General features: G+C 45.0%; 1 protein-coding gene across 7 annotated transcripts in view; it reads right to left on the bottom strand.

The window, feature by feature from the left end:
• Positions 1-21396, bottom strand: part of LOC108710176 (ATP-binding cassette sub-family C member 9) — a 49017-nt gene that overhangs the window by 976 nt on the left and 26645 nt on the right. For 5 of the 7 annotated variants that reach the window (XM_041585768.1, XM_041585770.1, XM_041585772.1 and 2 more), the window contains 17 exons: positions 20461-20586; positions 18527-18623; positions 17783-18030; positions 17314-17477; positions 15751-15820; positions 15407-15564; positions 15160-15252; positions 12816-12918; positions 7833-7934; positions 7244-7364; positions 5653-5783; positions 5406-5484; positions 4504-4612; positions 3160-3263; positions 2363-2496; positions 2095-2157; positions 1554-1699 (listed from right to left, as the gene is read on the bottom strand). In XM_041585768.1, the coding sequence (XP_041441702.1) occupies positions 1562-1699; positions 2095-2157; positions 2363-2496; positions 3160-3263; positions 4504-4612; positions 5406-5484; positions 5653-5783; positions 7244-7364; positions 7833-7934; positions 12816-12918; positions 15160-15252; positions 15407-15564; positions 15751-15820; positions 17314-17477; positions 17783-18030; positions 18527-18623; positions 20461-20586 (2040 nt within the window). In that variant the 3' untranslated portion in view covers positions 1554-1561. The remainder of the gene's footprint in view (positions 1-1553; positions 1700-2094; positions 2158-2362; positions 2497-3159; positions 3264-4503; positions 4613-5405; positions 5485-5652; positions 5784-7243; positions 7365-7832; positions 7935-12815; positions 12919-15159; positions 15253-15406; positions 15565-15750; positions 15821-17313; positions 17478-17782; positions 18031-18526; positions 18624-20460; positions 20587-21396) is intronic. The other 2 variants (XM_041585767.1, XM_041585771.1) reach the window with 1 other exon arrangement.

The raw sequence follows: 21396 nt of genomic DNA, 5'->3' as shown, positions 1-21396 counted from the left end.
CACAAGGGGAGCAATAAAGTCCAGACCCGCTGTTTCACGGCAGAGAAAGAAAATGCGTGAATTTTCTGCGAAATTCACAAAACGGTGAAAAATTTGCTAAAAAATTGTGAAAATTTATGTCAGCATCACTTTTGGACGCACATCCGAAAAGTCGCTTGTGTCAATTTTGACGTAGGCGTTAAAGTCAATGGGCGTCCGAATAGTGTTGACGCACATTGTTTTTGACGCTAGCGACTTTTCGGACACTCTTGTGAATTATACGCGGGAGTTTTGCGAATTTATTGCCGGCGGCAAAGCGCAGAAATTAGCGCCTGCCAAATGTATTCGCCCCTCACTATTATTCACTTTATAGAGACTGGGAAATGGACAGAGAGAGGCAACAAAACGAATAAGGGGCTTGGTGTGACAATTGGGGAGAAGAGGAAGTGGATGGGGGATGTGATCACAGAAATATAGTGGAGAAAAGACTTAAATGACAGAAAGAAGAGCTGGGCCTGTTTAATATAATCTCTCCTGACAGCATTATGGGTGGTCTAGAGACTCCCCCCTACAAACACTCCCCATTCCTGCCAATGTCTCTTATCTGAGCAAAGAAAGGGGGAGGGGGTCTGGAATTTTTATACTGATGGAGTGTTTCCTCTCGTTAGTTACTAGGGATGCACCAAATCCGTTATTTTAGATTCGGCCGAACCCCCCGAATCCTTTGTGAAAGATTCGGCCGAATAACAATCCGAATCTGAATCCTAATTTGCATATGCAAATTAGGGGTGGGAAGGGGAAAAATGTTTTACTTCCTTGACAAAAAGTCACATGATTTCCCTCCCCACCCCTAATATGCATATGCAAATTAGGATTCGGATTCAGTTCAGCCGGGCAGAAGAATTCGGCCGAATCCTGCTGAAAAAGGCTGAATCCTGGATATGGTGCATCCCCATTAGTTACACATCGGCCACTTACTGGGGGGAACGACCCCAAACCAGCAACGTTCATTTACTAAATCTGTATCCCAAACTGCCGGCCAATGAGCTGAACTGACAGTTACAATCCAAAGGTCACATGTCTGCCTGGCACCGAAATCTGGGCATGAGCCAGAGCTGACTCTCATTTATAAACACTGGGCACATTTGCACCTGGGCAGTGACCCATGGCAACCAATCAAATGCTTGCTTTCAGCGCTCAACCTGCAGCTGCCTGAATAAAAGCTAATCTCTGATTGGTTGCTATGGGTTACTGCCCAGGTGCAAATTTGCCCCGAGTAATGGATAGAAATGAATTGACATTGAATCAGTAATAAATGAGCAGATTTAGCAAACGCTGGCTGTGTATGAGGGGTGCAATTCCTTTATTCTCAGTAGTGAGAACTGATAGTGCCACTTAATGAACCGCAACCAACATCAGGCCAGGAGTTAACTCTTGGTTTATCACGTGAAAACTCACGGACGAGATTCAATTCGAGGAGAAAAAACTTCTCCAAATTCACAATGGAGTTTTCGAACCTTTTTCTCCGTGAATTTAACTCGGCCGATTGTTAGTAAATATCGCTCGGTACCAACCGGCCGATCTACTTGTGGCTCTTAACCAGGTAAGTAAAGAGACCGTCTGCGTTGGCGAGCAACTGGGTGGGCGTGTCGCTCTCTATCAAAATCCCCTCGGAAAAGACAAATACGAGATCTGCGTCCAGAATGGAGGAGACTCGGTGCTACGGAGAGAGAGAGAAGGAGAAAAAAGGAAGAAAAGAAGCAGAAGAGAGAAACTGGGAAAGAAAAGCAAACGCAGCAGAACAGGAGGAATTAAAGGAGAGAAACGGCGACTTTCTGCCTGACGCACAGAGATTTCGCCGCCGCACCCTGGGTTCTGACTCCTGAAACAATGTAGCAGCAGCCGGTGAACAGATCGGTCTGAACAAAATGACTCCTGCGACATGGTTTCAGGAGTCAGAAGCGGAGAAAATAAAGGGAAAGGAGCAATTAATAGATGTTTCGAAGTTACTGCCAGTTGGGTTTCCTTTCTTCAGGCAAAATGTTGTTTTTGAGGTTGACTTCCCCTTTAATAGCCTCAGCACAATGAACCAAGAGCTGAGCAGCCGCTACTTACTGCAATGGTGACTACGGTGCGGTCAGCGAACGCCGTCATTACTACTTTCTGCAAAATGTTCTCCTGCAAAAGAAAGTGCCAGCTCAGGGGACGAGGGTATATATAACATATAACAGAATATATAATGGGGTCCTAGGGAGGCTTAATGCATCGACATTTATTTCTCACATATACAAATAGCGTGGCCTTTACTTGTAATGGTGGGACTGGAGGGGTCGGACCTCAGACAGATACAAGGGCAACTAAGCCACGAGCCAGGGCTACTTACAGTGGCCATATCAATGGAGGCGGTGGCCTCGTCCATAATGAGAATACTACTGTTCCGTACAAACGCCCGGGCCAAGCAGAACAACTGCCGCTGCCCCACACTGAAATTCTCCCCTCCTTCCGTCACCATGGCATCTGCAATACAGCCAGCGCGTGGCAATGAAAGGGTTAACAGAGCAAGCTCATCCACAGGTCACCTAATTAGAGTATTCGCCCAACTACAGCACCATGTGACCTTTCATCATGTGACAGCCCATCCCCTTTATTCATCCTATAGATCTTATGATCCTCCATTGCACTGCAGGGAAAGTAGGACTAAATATCTTCCCTCTCCTCCTACACTGATTCTGCAGACTGAGTGTAATAACAACTACACTAATCTCCTCCTACAGTGATTCTGCAGACTGAGTGTAATAACAACTACACTAATCTCCTCCTACAGTGATTCTGCAGACTGAGTGTAATAACAACTACACTATTCTCCTACAGTGATTCTGCAGACTGAGTGTAATAACAACTACACTAATCTCCTCCTACAGTGATTCTGCAGACTGAGTGTAATAACAACTACACTATTCTCCTACAGTGATTCTGCAGACTGAACGTAATAACAACTACACTAATCTCCTCCTACAGTGATTCTGCAGACTGAACGTAATACTCATTGAACGAATGGGCAAAAGATGCTCCAACTACAAAAATAAATGCCCCACAAATAAATGACCCCACCCCCAGTGCTAAAAATCCCCAAATTTGAGCAGCAGCAAGTTTTGGAATTAGAGCAACTTTGTGACATACCCAGACCCCCGGGCAGAGCCTTGACCAGGTTCTTGAGCTGAGCGATGTCCAGAGCCTCCCAGAGACGATCGTCGGTGCATTTACACTCAGGATCCAGGTTGAACCTGGGCACAAAAGAGAAAAAACTGGGGCTGAATTGGGGTTCAGTTGTTCAGTAAAGTTCTTTTATCCCATTCATCCAACCAGTATATCTAATCTGAGTTCTGTAACTCTTTGTATGGCTAGCTAAGCATGCTGGGAGTTGTAGTTCACAAGAGCTGGATATATAGAGAAAAGACAAGTAGAACTCAAATCAACATAAACTGATTTATGCTCCCATTACTGCCCCAGTCCCAGAGTCAACCATTACTGCCCCAAATTCATCCATTACTGCCCCAGATTCAACCATTACTGCCCCAGATTCATCCATTACTGCCCCAAATTCATCCATTACTGCCCCAGTCCCAGAGTCAACCATTACTGCCCCAGATTCAACCATTACTGCCCCAAATTCACCCATTACTGCCCCAGATTCAACCATTACTGCCCCAGATTCAACCATTACTGCCCCAAATTCATCCATTACTGCCCCAGCCCCAGATTCATCCATTACTGCCCCAGATTCACCCATTACTGCCCAAGATTCATCCATTACTGTCCCAGATTCATCCATTACTGCCCCAGATTCAACCATTACTGCCCCAAATTCATCCATTACTGCCCCAGTCCCAGAGTCATCCATTACTGCCCCAGATTCACCCATTACTGCCCAAGATTCATCCATTACTGTCCCAGATTCATCCATTACTGCCCCAAATTCACCCATTACTGCCCCAGATTCAACCAATACTGCCCCAGATTCATCCATTACTGCCCAAGATTCATCCATTACTGCCCCAGATTCATCCATTACTGCCCAAGATTCATCCATTACTGCCCCAGATTCAACCATTACTGGCCCAAATTCATCCATTACTGCCCCAGCCCCAGATTCATCCATTACTGCCCCAGATTCATCCATTACTGCCCAAGATTCATCCATTACTGCCCCAGATTCAACCATTACTGGCCCAAATTCATCCATTACTGCCCCAGCCCCAGATTCATCCATTACTGCCCCAGATTCATCCATTACTGCCCAAGATTCATCCATTACTGCCCCAGATTCATCCATTACTGCCCCAGATTCAACCATTACTGGCCCAAATTCATCCATTACTGCCCCAGATTCATCCATTACTGCCCCAAATTCACCCATTACTGCCTCAGTCCCAGATTCACCCACTTCTGCCCCAGTCCCAGATTCCCCCATTACTGCCCCAGATTCCCCCATTACTGCCCCATCACCCCCTCTGTGTTACTGACCGGATGGAGCCGCTGAACAGGATGGGGTCCTGCAGGATGATGGAGAGCCTGGAGCGCAGGGTGTTCAGGGGCAGCTTGGAAATGTCAATTCCGTCTATAACAATTTTTCCTGCAAATGGAAAGAGCCGTGACCTTTAGCCTGTGCCCCCTCTGACTGTACCCCCAAACCCCCCAGATATCTGACAATAACCACCCACAAGTCATTCCAGTTCACCCTCCTATCTCTTCCCTGCAGCACATATTAGAGGGGGGCGCTGTTCTGTTGCAGCCCAATGGGGAACATTGATGATTTGCTGATGCTGGTGGGTAGCGGTACTGCAACTAATCAAACCTCTTTTCTGATATTTGCATTAAGCTTTAATATAAGGCAGTTTAAGGGTCAGTTTAAGGGTCCAGCTGAAAGGGCCCACTGGGATAAAGAATGGGCATAATACAGAATATTCATGGGAATATCCAAGCTGCGGCCCTCCAGCTGCCCCCCAGTATTATACATACCCCCATGTACTGAATAATGATGTGGGGATATTACTGTACCCCCTGTCGGAGGAGCTTGCACTTCAGCAGAGGTGACTAAGCCCCCATGTAACCCCCAGCTGATGTGTATATTGAGTTGTAACAATGACACACAGTGTAGATCTGATTCCTGCATGAGATCTTCCAACACGGGCCCAGCTGTCAGCCCCCCGTCCCTCTCTTGCCCTTATATGTCCCTGAGGAGCACAAGTGCCCAATAATATTTACATGCCGGGGATATTAGTGTCATCACCTCACGGTCTGCCCGGGATATTACTCATGGCTGGGGGGTCGATACCTGCACCCTCTCTACTCAACTTCCCCTTTAATTCTAATATTTCTATAGAGGAATCCAGAAGTACAATAATCCAAATTTGTATCAAACCCACCATCAAATATATCCACCATTCTGAAAAAAGCCAGGGACAGCGAAGACTTCCCACTTCCAGTTCTTCCGCAGATTCCCACCTGCAAAATAGTCACATGATCCGAGGAACCAGAAAGACCAGACACGTCAATCATTCACAATTGTGGCACAATCATTATTGTATCCCTAGTGGATCGTTACTGGGTCTCATTTCAGAGGATCACAGGCCACTAAACTATATTACGGCTGATTATGACAAGGGTCGGTACCTTCTGTCCAGGTTTAATGTAGGCCTTGAGGTGCTTCAGGACCGGTTTGAAGTTACTCTCGTATCTGACGCACAAGTCACTGATCTTTATCTCCCCATTCTGGGGCCAGTCCTCCGGTACTTGCTGCTGATCTGGAATAGCAGAGAGATGTCTTAGATGGTACCACACGGAACCGGAATATTTGCACATGGCTGGGAGCCAGCGTTTGCTTTGGACATACAGACATGTATATATTTGTTGGACCCACAACAGGAACAGCATTGCAAAGCTTCAGCTCACACAGTGAGACAAAACAAAGTCCTAACCCATTGTTCTTATCCTACTGTCTCCATCTTGTCCTACTTTCTCCATCTTGCCCTACTGTCTCCATCTTGCCCTACTGTCTCCATCTTGTCCTACTGTCTCCATTTTGTCCTACTGTCTCCATCTTATCCTACTGTCTCCATCTTGTCCTACTTTCTCCATCTTGTCCTACTGTCTCCATCTTCTCCTACTGTCTTCGTCTTACCCTACTGTCTCTATCTTGTCCTACTGTCTCCATCTTGTCCTACTGTCTCCATCTTGCACTACTGTCTCCATCTTGTCCTTCTGTCTTTATCTTACCCTACTGTCTCCATCTTGTCCTAATGTCTCCATCTTGTCCTACTGTCTCCATCTTGTCCTGCTGTCTCCATCTTGTCCTACTGTCTCCATCTTGCCCTACTGTCTCCATCTTGTCCTACTGTCTCCATCTTGCACTACTGTCTCCATCTTGTCCTTCTGTCTTTATCTTACCCTACTGTCTCCATCTTGTCCTAATGTCTCCATCTTGTCCTACTGTCTCCATCTTGTCCTGCTGTCTCCATCTTGTCCTACTGTCTCCATCTTGCCCTACTGTCTCCATCTTGTCCTGCTGTCTCCATCTTGTCCTACTGTCTCCATGTTGCCCTACTGTCTCCATCTTGTCCTACTTTCTCCATCTTGCCCTACTGTCTCCATCTTACCCTACTGTCTCCATCTTGTCCTATTGTCTCCATCTTGCACTACTGTCTTCATCTTGTCCTACTGTCTCCATCTTGTCCTACTGTCTCCATCTTGCCCTACTGTCTCCATCTTGCCCTACTGTCTCCATCTTGCCCTACTGTCTCCATCTTGCACTACTGTCTCCATCTTGTCCTACTGTCTTCGTCTTACCCTACTGTCTCCATCTTGTCCAAATGTCTCCATATTGTCCTACTGTCTCCATCTTGTCCTGCTGTCTCCATCTTGTCCTACTGTCTCCATCTTGCCCTACTGTCTCCATCTTGTCCTACTGTCTCCATCTTGCCCTACTGTCTCCATCTTGTCCTACTGTCTCCATCTTGTCTTACTGTCTCCATCTTATCCTACTACCTACATCTTGTCCTACTGTCTCCATATTGTCCTACTGTCTCCATCTCGCCCTACTGTATCTATCTTGTCTTACTGTCTCCATCTTACCCTACTGTCTCCATCTTACCCTACTGTCTCTATCTTGTCCACTGTCTTCATCTTGCCCTACTGTTTCCATCTTTGAACAGGACTGGCCTTGCAAAGCTTCACCCCTCGCCGTGAGACAAAACCAAGGCCTTACCCATGGATCCCTCGTAACACTCCGATTCAATGTTCAAGAAACTGTTGACTTTTTTCACGGCTCCTATTTGCACTTCCAAGTCTGCAAGGTTCCGGACGACCCAGTTCAAGTAATTTGTAACCTACAAGAACAACAGACATTTATGTCTTAGGGAGAACTGTAGACGCGCTCAGATCAATGGATCATCTACTCTATAGTCTCAGAGTCTTGGGTCACTTACAATGGGATTGTTCCTCTGTTACATTTCAACAAATACTGCCCTGCCCTTTACTTGTTTAAAGATGGGATTTTCAGTAGAAGACTTTCTCCTGGACAACCTGCCCATGGACATTTCTAGAATTGTATGTAATCTCATTTATTACTAAGAGGGAAAATACCAAACCAAAAAGATAACTTGAAATATAATGCTGGTAATTCCACTCTTTCCCAGGAATACTCACATGCAAGTGCAGTTTGAATACAAAAATAATTTAGGGGGGAACTCACGTGTTCTTACTGATGTTCAGTGGCCTCCATGTCAGATTCCTTTTTTTCTATTTTAGTCATAAATTAAGTACACCTAGATTTCTCATCTGATGACCAAACCTACCGTTAGAGCATACGTGAGGCCCAGTCCAACAATCCCAGAGTCAAGTCCATATGTGATTGAGAACACGGCTGCGGTCAGGACAATACAAGCTCCAAGATAATCCTAAAGGAAAAACCATGTGTTAAAAGAACAGATACACAATTAAACGCCCTGCCGATTAACCAAATGATTATGTTTCTATCTCCATACCCAGCTGTCTTCAGCTTGCCCTACTTTCTCCATCTTGACCTACTATCTCCATCTTGCCATATTGTCTTCATCTTGTCCTACTGCCTCCATATTGCTCCACTTTCTCCATATTACCCTACTGTCTCCATCTTGTCCTATTGTCTCCATCTTGTCCTACTGTCTCCATCTTGTCCTACTGTCTCCATCTTGTCCTACTGCCTCCATATTGCTCCACTTTCTCCATATTACCCTACTGTCTCCATCTTGTCCTATTGTCTCCATCTTGTCCTACTGTTTCCTTAATGTCCTACTGTCTCCATCTAGCCAAGGATATGGGGGTTGCGGACACCGCCAGCTGGTATCAGTAAATGTGAACCGGAACGTATTAAAACAAATCCATCTTTATTAGACAATTTAAAAAATAGCGGGCAGGGGAAAGGAGAACAGGCTTGACGCGTTTCGTGACGTCTAGGTCACTTCATCACAAGCTTCTGATGAAGTGACCTAGACGTCACGAAACGCGTCAAGCCTGTTCTCCTTTCCCCTGCCCGCTATTTTTAAATTGTCTAATAAAGATGGATTTGTTTTAATACGTTCCGGTTCACATTTACTGATACCAGCTGGCGGTGTCCGCAACCCCCATATCCTTGGATTGTTGTTTGCCGCGGCCAGAGCGGACCCAGCGGTTACATCCACCAGGCTGTCTGTGCATGCTCACCTCTCCAAGTTTGGATCGTTCTCGTTTGAATTGTCTCCATCTAGACCTACTTTCTCTATCTTGTCCTTCTGTCTCCATCTTTCCTTACTGTCTCGATCTTGTCTTTCTGTCTCCATCTTGCTCTACTGTCTCCACCTTGTCCTAATGATTCCATCTTGCCCTACTGTCTCCATCTTGCCCTACTTTCTCCATCTTACCCTACTGTCTCCATCTTGCTTTACTGTCTCCACCTTGTCCTACTGTCTCCATCTTGCCCTACTGTCTCTATCTTGTCCTACTGCCTCCCTCTTGTCCTACTTTCTCCATATTGGCCTACTGTCGCCATCTTGCCCTACTGTCTCCATCTTGCCCTACTGTCTCCATCTTGTCCTACTGTCTCCAGCTTGCCCTACTGTCTCCAACTTGTCCTACTGTTTCCATCTTGTCCTACTGCCTCTATCTTGTCCTACTGTCTCCATCTTGCCCTCCTGTCCCAATCTTGTCCTACTGTCTCCAACTTGTCCTACTGTCTCCATCTTGTCCTACTGTCTCCATCTTGTTCTACTGTCTCCACTTCGTCCTACTGTCTCCATCTTGCCAAACTGTCTCCATCTTGGCCTACTGTCTCCATCTTGCCCTACTGTCTCCATCTTGTCCTACTGTCTCCATCTTGTCCTACTGTCTCCATCTTGCCCTACTGTCTCCTTCTTGTTCTACTGTTTCCATCTTGTCCTACTGCCTCTATCTTGTCCTACTGTCTCCATCTTGCCCTCCTGTCCCAATCTTGTCCTACTGTCTCCAACTTGTCCTACTGTCTCCATCTTGTCCTACTGTCTCCATCTTGTTCTACTGTCTCAACTTTGTCCTACTGTCTCCATCTTGCCAAACTGTCTCCATCTTGGCCTACTGTCTCCATCTTGCCCTACTGTCTCCATCTTGTCCTACTGTCTCCATCTTGTCCTACAGTCTCCATCTTGCCCTCCTGTCCCAATCTTGTCCTACTGTCTCCATCTTGTCCTACTGTCTCCATCTTGTCCTACTGTCTCCATCTTGCCCTACTGTCTCCATCTTGCCCTACTGTCTCCACTTCGTCCTACTGTCTCCATCTTGTCCTACTGTCTCCATCTTGTCCTACTGTCTCCATCTTGCCAAACTGTCTCCATCTTGGCCTACTGTCTCCATCTTGCCCTACTGTCTCCATCTTGTCCTACTGTCTCCATCTTGTCCTACAGTCTCCATCTTGCCCTCCTGTCCCAATCTTGTCCTACTGTCTCCATCTTGTCCTACTGTCTCCATCTTGTCCTACTGTCTCCATCTTGCCCTACTGTCTCCATCTTGCCCTACTGTCTCCACTTCGTCCTACTGTCTCCATCTTGTCCTACTGTCTCCATCTTGTCCTACTGTCTCCATCTTGCCCTACTGTCTCCATCTTGCCCTACTGTCTCCATCTTGCCTTACTGTCTCCATCTTGGCCTACTGTCTCCATCTTGGCCTACTGTCTCCACCTCACTCCACTATCTCTGTCTTGCCCTACTGTCTCCATCTTGTTTTCCATTTTGCCCTATTATCTCTATCTTAAGACAGGTCCTTCAGACATAATGAGCAATTTCTGTGTTTGTGCCTTTCCTGGGGCAGCAAGTTGTGCTGCGGAAGGAATAAAACTGCATCTGTTCTACTCATAGAAGCAAACCAAGTCCTTCCTAAATCTACAAACATATAAACGTCTTTATGGGGTTGTAAAGGGCCGAGAACATTTACCAGACCAGAGCAATACCAACAGCCTAAACATTTCCCTTGTGTTTATTCGGCTTGTGGAGAAAGAAGAAAAGGCTATGTGCTGTCATTATAGCAGTTAAAAGGGCCCATAAAATGTACAACAAAGCTCAAATTGTAAAACAAAAGAAAATAAAGTAAGTTCTCAGATTTTTTTCATGGTTTTAAAGGGCCTATAAACCTTTGATAAGTCTCTCCCCTTGTGCTCCTCAAAGCCAGAGGGCAATAGGGCAATATGGTGCAGACTGACCAATAAGAATCCCCCCCTTTCTCACCATCAGAAGGGGCGGGTGCATGGTATTGTTTATGTGTGTAATAGCAAATACAATGATTTATATGCCCCTCCCCCAGCTCTGAGCCCATGAACATAGAGCAGGCAGGGGTCTAATATATATATAGGAGGATTCGCTTCTTCGATTTAACCCTTGATAGACCAAGCACCACAGCCATAAAGAAGTTTAAAACCCTCTTAATGGCCATTAAATAAAGCAAATAGTAACAAGGTGAAACTGAATCTGACCTCTTTCCCCTCCCCCCGGGGAGTTATAGGCGCAGTGACACCTGGGAAACTGCCAGTATTTGCTTTGGACTCGTTCTGAGGTGTTCAGGGATGTGAGCCGCTCTCTGCCCCGTGTCCCATCCAAGTTCTCATCTTGTCTTTGTATAAATATTTAGATCCTCACCCCCAGGTGTCACCCCTCCGGCTGTACTTCCAATGGAAAAACACCAAATGATGGAACTGTGTTTGTGCAATTGGTTTCAAACCCCGGGGCACTTTGTCCATAAACAAACCCCTAAACACAGTCTGGAATCAGCCCAAATGTAACACCTTCATGTTTAGTTTCATCACTTGTGGGATTTAAAGGGACATTTCACCAACCAGCCAAGAATAGATCTATCTATATATATATTGCCTGTACAGAGGGACTGGTGTAGGAACAAACAGCACTGGATACAACAGATGGCATATACTGTAACTGGGTGGAATTTAACTAAATGGAATGTAACGGATGGCACAGAACTGGATGGAATGTAACTGGATACAATGTAACTGGATACAAAGTAACAGGTTATAATGTAACTGGATACACTGTAACTGGGTGGAATGTAACGGGATACAATATAATTGAATACAGTGTAACTGGATACAATGTAACTGGATGGAATGTAACTGAATACAGTGTAATTGGATTCAATGTAACTGGATACAATGTGACTAGATACCATGTAACTGGATACAAAGTAACTGAATACAGTGTAACTGGATACAATGTAACTGGATATAAAGTAACAGGATACAATGTAACTGGATGGAATGTGACTGGATACAATGTAACTGGGTGGAATTTAACTAAATGGAATGTAACGGATGGCACAGAACTGGATACAATGTAACTGGATACAATGTAACTGGATATAGTGTAACTGAATACAGTGTAAGTGGATTCAATGTAACTGGATATAATGTGACTAGATACCATGTAACTGGATAGAGTGCAACTGTATACAATGTAATTGAATACAGTGTAACTGGATACAATGTAACTGGATACAATGTAACTGATGAAATGTAACTGAATACAGTGTAATTGGATTCAATGTAACTGGATACAATGTGACTAGATCCCATGTAACTGGATGGAATGTGACTGGATATAAAGTAACGGGATATAATGTAACGGGATACAATGTAACTGGATATAAAGTAACAGGATACAATGTAACTGGATGGAATGTGACTGGATACAATGTAACTGGGTGGAATTTAACTAAATGGAATGTAACGGATGGCACAGAACTGGATACAATGTAACTGGATACACTGTAACTGGGTGGAATGTAACGGGATACAATGTAACTGGATACAATGTAACTGGATATAGTGTAACTGAATACAGTGTAAGTGGATTCAATGTAACTGGATACAATGTGACTAGATACCATGTAACTGGATAGAGTGCAACTGTATACAATGTAATTGAATACAGTGTAACTGGATACAATGTAACTGGATGGTATGTAACTGAATACAGTGTAATTGGATTCAATGTAACTGGATACAATGTGACTAGATACCATGTAACTGGATACAGTGTAACTGGATGGAATGTGACTGGATACAATGTAACTGAATACAGTGTAACTGGATGGAATGTAACTGGATATAAAGTAACGGGATACAATGTAACTGGATATAAAGTAACGGGATACAATGTAACTGGATATAAAGTAACGGGATACAATGTAACTGGATATAATGTACCGGGATACACTGTAACTGGATAAGAAGTGAATTCACCAATGTGTAACCACAGACTCCCGGATGAAGACACAAATTTACGCACCGTTCTGACCTCTAACCATCTATTGGCGGCAGAAAGGAACAGGTAGGCCAGGTTATTGGTGTCGGTCAGCTCCAGCATCCGCTGCCTGAATCGGGTCTCATGCCTGTGGATAAGGGAAGGTTTAATGGAGCAAATACTTGGCTGTTAGTGTTGCAGAACTGACGTCAGTCCAACTCTCTAACAGCCTACTGACCCCCAACCCCTCATTCCAATGACTGATTTACATTTCATTTACATTCAGACACTCAGTTTCCCTATTCTGCTGATTCCTGTGGCTTTGAGGTGAAACAGAACAGGCGCTGGATCCAAATAGTGGACCTTGTGCAGAACACAGAGCAGCACCTGAGGGGCCCCCCTGCAATGTATCTGAGCCGCACATTTATCACCAGGATCTATTCTTAGACTACAGAGAGGGGGGGATTGAGGCTGAACATTCTTCCCTAATGATAAGACTTGGCTGCTGCCTGAGAAACCTTCTCTGATAGATCCCAAGTCTTCCCTCTTCTAATCAACTGCACTGGCAACACTCACAGACTCGTCATTATTACTGAAATCGACTCAACTTCTTCCCAGAAAGAGACAATTCCAGCCAGTGGGAGTCACAGGGAGGGGAAGATGTGCTGAAATATCCCACCTTTATATAAACACAGAGTACAGGCTGGAATTGTCTGCACTAAATTGCAACTGTCTGCGACTAACATCACATGTTCCACCTTTATATTCCATCCAGCAGCCGGTATATACCAGAGTGTACATAGAATCTCAGCTCATCGCAAACTTATCTCTGTGTCCCTTTATTTTTACCACCTACAGGTACCTTACTGTCACCCCGTGCACTTTCAGCACCCTCCTCCATTCCTTTATTATATTAGTCCCACCACCCCTGCTGGGAGTCTGTTCCCTGTAAAGTATCACTTCCTAATGTTCCCTTTCACTCTCCCTCCTATTCCTTTACTGTATTAGTCCTACCACCCCTGCTGGGAGTCTATTCCCTGTATCTATCCCCCTTTCTGTAAAGTATCACTTCCTTATGTTCCCTTTCACTCTCCCTCCTATTCCTTTACTGTATTAGTCCTACCACCCCTGCTGGGAGTCTGTTCCCTGTCTCTATCCCCCTTTCACTCTCCCTCCTCTTCCTTTACTGTATTAGTCCCACCACCCCTGCTGGGAGTCTGTTCCCTGTATCTATCCCCCTTTCTGTAAAGTATCACTTCCTTATGTTCCCTTTTTCTCTCCCTCCTATTCCTTTACTGTATTAGTCCTACCACCCCTGCTGGGAGTCTGTTCCCTGTATCTATCCCCCTTTCTGTAAAGTATCACTTCCTTATGTTCCCTTTCACTCTCCCTCCTATTCCTTTACTGTATTAGTCCTACCACCCCTGCTGGGAGTCTGATCCCTGTATCTATCCCCCTTTCTGTAAAGTATCACTTCCTTATGTTCCCTTTCACTCTCCCTCCTATTCCTTTACTGTATTAGTCCTACCACCCCTGCTGGGAGTCTGTTCCCTGTATCTATCCCCCTTTCTGTAAAGTATCACTTCCTTATGTTCCATTTCACTCTCCCTCCTATTCCTTTACTGTATTAGTCCTACCAACCCTGCTGGGAGTCTGTTCCCTGTATCTATCCCCCTTTCTGTAAAGTATCACTTCCTTATGTTCCCTTTCACTCTCCCTCCTATTCCTTTACTGTATTAGTCCTACCACCCCTGCTGGGAGTCTGTTCCCTGTCTCTATCCCCCTTTCACTCTCCCTCCTATTCCTTTACTGTATTAGTCCCACCACCCCTGCTGGGAGTCTGTTCCCTGTATCTATCCCCCTTTCTGTAAAGTATCACTTCCTTATGTTCCCTTTCACTCTCCCTCCTATTCCTTTACTGTATTAGTCCTACCACCCCTGCTGGGAGTCTGTTCCCTGTATCTATCCCCCTTTCTGTAAAGTATCACTTCCTTATGTTCCCTTTCACTCTCCCTCCTATTCCTTTACTGTATTAGTCCTACCACCCCTGCTGGGAGTCTGTTCCCTGTATCTATCCCCCTTTCTGTTAAGTAACACTTCCTTATGTTCCCTTTCACTCTCCCTCCTATTCCTTTACTGTATTAATTCCACCACCCCTGCTGGGAGGCTGTTCCCTGTAGAAATCCTTATTTATGTAAAGACCACTGAGTGGAACATGGACCAGCAAATGATTGCATTTAGTGTAGAACCCCAGCTAAAGGGATTATAGAGCAAATACTTGACACCGTCATAAGAACAGTGACACAGAACTTCCCAAAATGACCTCTGGTGATGTTGGAACAGGACTGAATGCAAAGTTCCTGATCCCAGAGCTCCACACTCACATTACCTGAAGGCCCGAATGGTGGTGAGTCCTTCTGCTGTCTCTGAGAAGTGGCACAGCAAGGGCAGCTGGGTACTGTCATCAAGTTCTTGAAGGTCCCTGTATTGATGAGACAAAAGGGTGGAAAGCTAAGGAGACCTCTTATTGGGCACAAACAAGAAGATCATCAGAGAGCTCTCGCAATTGGATGGAGCTAGCAATGGCTGAAGGTTTAACATCTCTTGGGAGTTGAAGCATGGGAGGTTGCACTTACTTGGAGGCAACTCTAAAGTATTTCTGGATGAAGTAGAAGGCCACGCCAAGTGGGAGAAGAGCGACCATGGAAATTGGGGTGGCATAGGAAATGACTCCAATGGCCGAGAGACACAGCAAGGTTGATCTGGTGAGCGATTCCAGTGTTGGGGGGATGTGCTAAGGAAAATAATCATCATTAGAACCCCAAATCTCCCTGTATTTCTCATATCATGAAACAGGAATATCACTTTTGACAGGTCAGTAATTAATGTGACACCTGGAGGTAAGAGGTGCCCCTCATTTACTCTTGTCTTACCCTATTGTCAGTAGGAAGTGATGTGAGCCATTCCCTGGAATTCTTACCTGATCTATGATGTTTGTGTCGGCCGAAAAACGATTCAAGATCAAACCAAGAGGGGTCGTGTCAAAGAACCTGAGTGAAACATAAAGAGTCTGTAAATACTGTACAAATAGTGGCCAAAGTCTCGGTTATTATTTTTAAAGGATGTTTTATGGCTTAATGAGGTTATGGGATTCCCTACCAAGAGAGGGTAATGAATTATTCATTGGTGGGGAGGAAAGGAGATCTCACCATCAGCATAGGAAGGGGTTCTTTACTGTAAGGACAGTCAGGTTATGGGATTCCCTACCAAGAGAGGGGGAATGAGTGATTCATTGGTGGGGAGGAAAGGAGATCTCACCATCAGCATAGGAAGGGGTTCTTTACTGTAAGGACAGTCAGGTTATGGGATTCCCTACCAAGAGAGGGGGAATGAGTGATTCATTGGTGGGGAGGAAAGGAGATCTCACCATCAGCATAGGAAGGGGTTCTTTACTGTAAGGACAGTCAGGTTATGGGATTCCCTACCAAGAGAGGGGGAATGAGTGATTCATTGGTGGGGAGGAAAGGAGATCTCACCATCAGCATAGGAAGGGGTTCTTTACTGTAAGGACAGTCAGGTTATGGGATTCCCTACCAAGAGAGTGGAATGAGTGATTCATTGGTGGGGAGGAAAGGAGATTTCAGCATCAGTATAGGAAGGGGTTCTTTACTGTAAGGACAGTCAGGTTATGGGATTCCCTACCAAGAGAGGGGGAATGAGTGATTCATTGGTGGGGAGGAAAGGAGATCTCACCATCAGCATAGGAAGGGGTTCTTTACTGTAAGGGCAGTCAGGTTATGGGATTCCCTACCAAGAGAGGGGAATGAGTGATTCATTGGTGGGGAGAAAGGGAGATCTCACCATCAGCATAGGAAGGGGTTCTTTACTGTAAGGGCAGTCAGGTTATGGGATTCCCTACCAAGAGAGGGGGAATGAGTGATTCATTGGTGGGGAGGAAAGGAGATTTCACCATCAGCATAGGAAGGGGTTCTTTACTGTAAGGGCAGTCAGGTTATGGGATTCCCTACCAAGAGAGGGGGAATGAGTGATTCATTGGTGGGGAGGAAAGGAGATCTCACCATCAGAATAGGAAGGGGTTCTTTACTGTAAGGGCAGTCAGGTTATGGGATTCCCTACCAAGAGAGGGGAATGAGTGATTCATTGGTGGGGAGGAAAGGAGATCTCACCATCAGCATAGGAAGGGGTTCTTTACTGTAAGGACAGTCAGGTTATGGGATTCCCTACCAAGAGAGGGGAATGAGTGATTCATTGGTGGGGAGGAAAGGAGATCTCACCATCAGCATAGGAAGGGGTTCTTTAATGTAAGGACAGTCAGGTTATGGGATTCCCTACCAAGAGAGGGGGAATGAGTGATTCATTGGTGGGGAGGAAAGGAGATCTCACCATCAGTATAGTGGAAGGGTATTTTTCATTTCTCTTTCTTTGGTTGAACATGGAGAAATTTCCTAAGGTGTAACCAGATGTAACTGGGCATTTTGCATAAAGCCAATGGATTTATTAGGGAGATACAGTTAGTATTTACCTAATTGGTGCCAGAATGATTTTCTTCAGTAGGTTATGGTGAAGGTTCTTGGCTGCGTTGAGGCCCATCCACTCCACAGTCAGTGATGCGATGAGACAGAGGACTATTCCCATGGCGCTGAGAATGCTGAACCAGGTCACATAGTAGCTCTGGATGTTGCTGAGCTGCAGAATGGGCCAGAACATTCCCACAAGGGATAGAATAACATAGTATTCATACGGTTCATTTCCCTTTGTGTTTCTTTAACAGATACATAGTACAGCTCACTTCTTATGGCCCTTTGAAGGTTCAGCCTCCCCTTTGGTACCAGCATCTCACTAGGTTGTACTGGTGAGGAATTAATGAGCACCCTCTATGTACTCTCAGCTAATTAACTCATCATCCTGCTCCATCACTATATAGAGTAACATCACTTGATACATTCAGTAGATGCACATGGGTTGAGCCATACAACTGACTCCATAATTACCTCACTGTCTGACGTTCCGTTATCACTCTGGATGTTACTGATGTTGCTGATTTTTGATGTCCAACTAGCCAGCCAGTAGTCAATGGCCACAATCACTGAGTGTTTCAGAAGCTTGGAGAATATCATGAGGAAGAGTAAGAGATATCCCCCAGAGGTGAGATATCTCCAGCATGTTCTCCAAGGCATCTTGGTCCTCAACCGCATGGCCGTGGACATGGTTTCATCTTCATCTTCCTCTTCTTCCTCCTCTGGATATAACAAGCAGAGAGAGTGTATGTTAAGAGTTTGAATACCAACCACCAGATGGTCATGATGCCTTTATGAGAAGGAGCTAATGGATATACCCATGGGTTTTGAACTTTACTTTGTTCAAGTAGCTTTGGAGCAGATCACATTAAGAAGTCAGGGACTCTTCTAGATTTTGAAAATGCAACATATGCAACAATTGCACTTAATTTAACACATTGTAGTGTAGCCAAATGTATTGCATTTATTAGCAATGTCACTTTAGTGGGACATCTAGACTATGGTCTTGTGAGAAGAATATGGTCAATGAGGCCCAAAAGATGTTCTTTATGAAAATAAACTATGGAGAACAAGAACCTTGTTGACCAAGTGATGAGTGGGAATGTATGTGCCAAGGGAATTGACAGGGAGATGGGTCATGAAGTATTCCTTGGCCACCAATGTTGTCTAGCTCTGGAAAGGGGTTAGTGAATGTTATATTAATAAGAGATTCACTACCTTCTCCTTCATCCTCAGCTTGTACTTTGGCTTCCCGTGAGTACATTGCTCTCCGGAGAGTTTTTCTTTCCATTGTCGCCTGATCTGCATCTGTGTCCTGCAGTGACATGTGTTAGTGCCATGCAGAAGGTACAAATTGTGGTAACCATAAAACACTCCACTACCATCTCATCTAGGGCCCCAAAACAGTTGTATGTACGTGGGTTATAGAAGAAGTTACAAGGAGACATTTGGAGACTTAAAACAATATGTTTGGTGGCAGGCAGTAGAAAAAGATGGTGGAAGTAAAACAAGATTGAGAGAGCAGGGCAAGATGGAGACAGTAAGACGAGATGTAGACAATAGGACTAGATTGAGACAGCAGGGCAAGATGTAGACAGTAGGACAAGATGGAGACAGTATGACAAGATGGAGAGAGTAGGGCAAGATGGAGAGGGTAGAACAAGATGGAGACAGTAGGACAAGATGGAGACAGTAGGACAAGATGGAGACAGTAGGACAAGATGGAGAGAGTAGGACACAATGGAGACAGTAGGACATGATGGAAAGAGTAGGGCAAGATGGAGATTGTAGGGAAGATGGAGACAGTAGGACAATATGGAGACTGTAGGGCAAGATGGAAGAGTAGGGCAAGATGGAGATAGTAGGACAAGATGGAGATAGTAGGGCAAGATGGAAACAGTAGGACAAGATGGAGACTGTAGAGCAAGATGGAGAGTGTAGGGCAAAATTGAGACAGTATGGCAAGATGGAGACAGTATGATATGATGGAGACAGTAGGACAAGATGGAAACAGTAGTACAAGATGGAGACTGTAGGGCAAGATGGAGAGAGTAGGGCAAGATGGAGGCAGTAGGACAAGATGGAGACAGTAGAGCAAATGGAGACAGTAGGACAAGATGGAGACAGTAGGACAAGATGGAGAGAGTAGGACAAGATGGAGACTGTAGGGCAAGATGGAGAGTGTAGGGCAAGATGGAGACAATAGGGGAAGATGGAGATAGTAGGGCAAGATGGAGACAGTAGGACAATATGGAGACTGTAGGGCAAGATGGAGAGGGTAGGGCAAGATGGAGATAGTAGGGCAAGATGGAGACAGTAGGACAAGATGGAGACTGTAGGGCAAGATGGAGAGAGTAGGGAAATATGGAGACAGTAGGATTAGATGGAGACAGTAGGGCGAAATGGAGACAGTAGGGCAAGATGGAGACAATAGGGCAAGATGGAGATAGTAGGGCAAGATGGAGACAGTAAGAAAATATGGAGACTGAAGGGCAAGATGGAGAGAGTAGGGCAAGATGGAGATAGTAGGGCAAGATGGAGACAGTAGGACAAAGTGGAGACTGTAGTACAAGATGGGACAAGATGGAGAGAGTACGGCAAGATGGAGGCAATAAAACAAGATGGAGACAGTAGGGCAAAATGGAGACAGTAGGGCAAGATGGAGACAATAGAGCAAGATGGAGACAGTAGGACATTATTGACTCTACAGGCTATATATGTTACCTAGCACTTCAGCACCCAGTGGGACTTATTTATCAACACTGGACAAATTTGCTTGGGGCAGTAACCCATAGCAACCAATAAGTGTTTGGCTTTTTTTCAGGCAGCTGCAGGTAGAACAATGAATGCAACAATTTGATTGGTTGCCATGGGTAACTGTCCACCAGTACATTTGCCCAAAGCTTTATAAAGTCCCAGGCTTGTTCAGCACTCACTGGAATTTACAGCACTGCCCAAATCTTCTTTATTTCAATTTCCATGATAAAAATAGCTCTGGAGCAGATGAGAGGATCCGATTAGAACTAGATTACAGGATTTATAGAAAGTCATAAAGTTGAAGTGAGATAAATAAAAAGCTTGGATCCATAAACCCCTGAGGCCACTCCCAGATAAACATTCGTTATATATCATTATAAACACGGAATAATTACCTTCTCCAGTTCCTGGTCCTGGCGGTTCATTAGAGTTTTCCAGTGCTCATAAAGCTCATTGTCGTTATTCTGAATATCTTTTAAAGTTCCCTCTCTGAGCACAAAGCCATCCTTCATGGCAATGATCTAGATAAAGTCCAGCAACACAAGAGGATAAACAGAGCGACGCCTCATGTAAAGTTCTCAGCAAAGACATCGGGGCAAAGATATTCAATTTACTTTAATTGAACTTGTATTTTATTATATTGGGGTTTCTTTATTCTTTCCTCCATATTCAATCTGGATGTTCTCTCTGTGTCTGCCTGGGATTTCCTTCCATAGGGTAAAAACATACAGACAGAATAACTGGCTCCTGATCAAACTAGTCTTAATGTGTGTGAATGGGATAGGGCCTTAGATTGTAAGCTCTCTGGGGCAGGGACTGATGGCAATGTGATAGGGACCTTAGATTGTAAGCTCTCTGGGGCAGGGACTGATGGCAATGTGATAGGGACCTTAGATTGTAAGCTCACTGGGGCAGGGACTGATGGGAATGTGATAGGGACCTTAGATTGTAAGCTCACTGGGGCAGGGACTGATGGGAATGTGATAGGGACCTTAGATTGAAATATTACTGGGAAAGGAACTGAAGGGAATGTTATAGGAACCTTAGATTGTAAGCTCACTGGGACAGGGACTGATGGGAATGTGATAGGGTCCTTTGAAAGCTCATTGGGATAGGATGGGAATGTGATAGGGACATTTGATTGGAAGCTCACTGGGGCAGGGACTGATGGGAATGAGATAGGGACCTTAGATTGTAAGCTCACTGGGGCAGGGACTGATGGGAATGAGATAGGGACCTTAGATTGTAAACTCACTGGGACAGGGACAGATGGGAATGTGATAGGGACATTAGATTGTAAGCTCACTGGGCAGGGGCTGATGGGAATGTGA

The sequence above is a fragment of the Xenopus laevis genome, chromosome 3L (genome assembly GCF_017654675.1).
Source record: "Xenopus laevis strain J_2021 chromosome 3L, Xenopus_laevis_v10.1, whole genome shotgun sequence".
In the NCBI taxonomy this organism is placed as follows: Eukaryota; Metazoa; Chordata; class Amphibia; order Anura; family Pipidae; genus Xenopus; species Xenopus laevis.
This window is presented reverse-complemented; position numbering and strand designations above follow the sequence as displayed.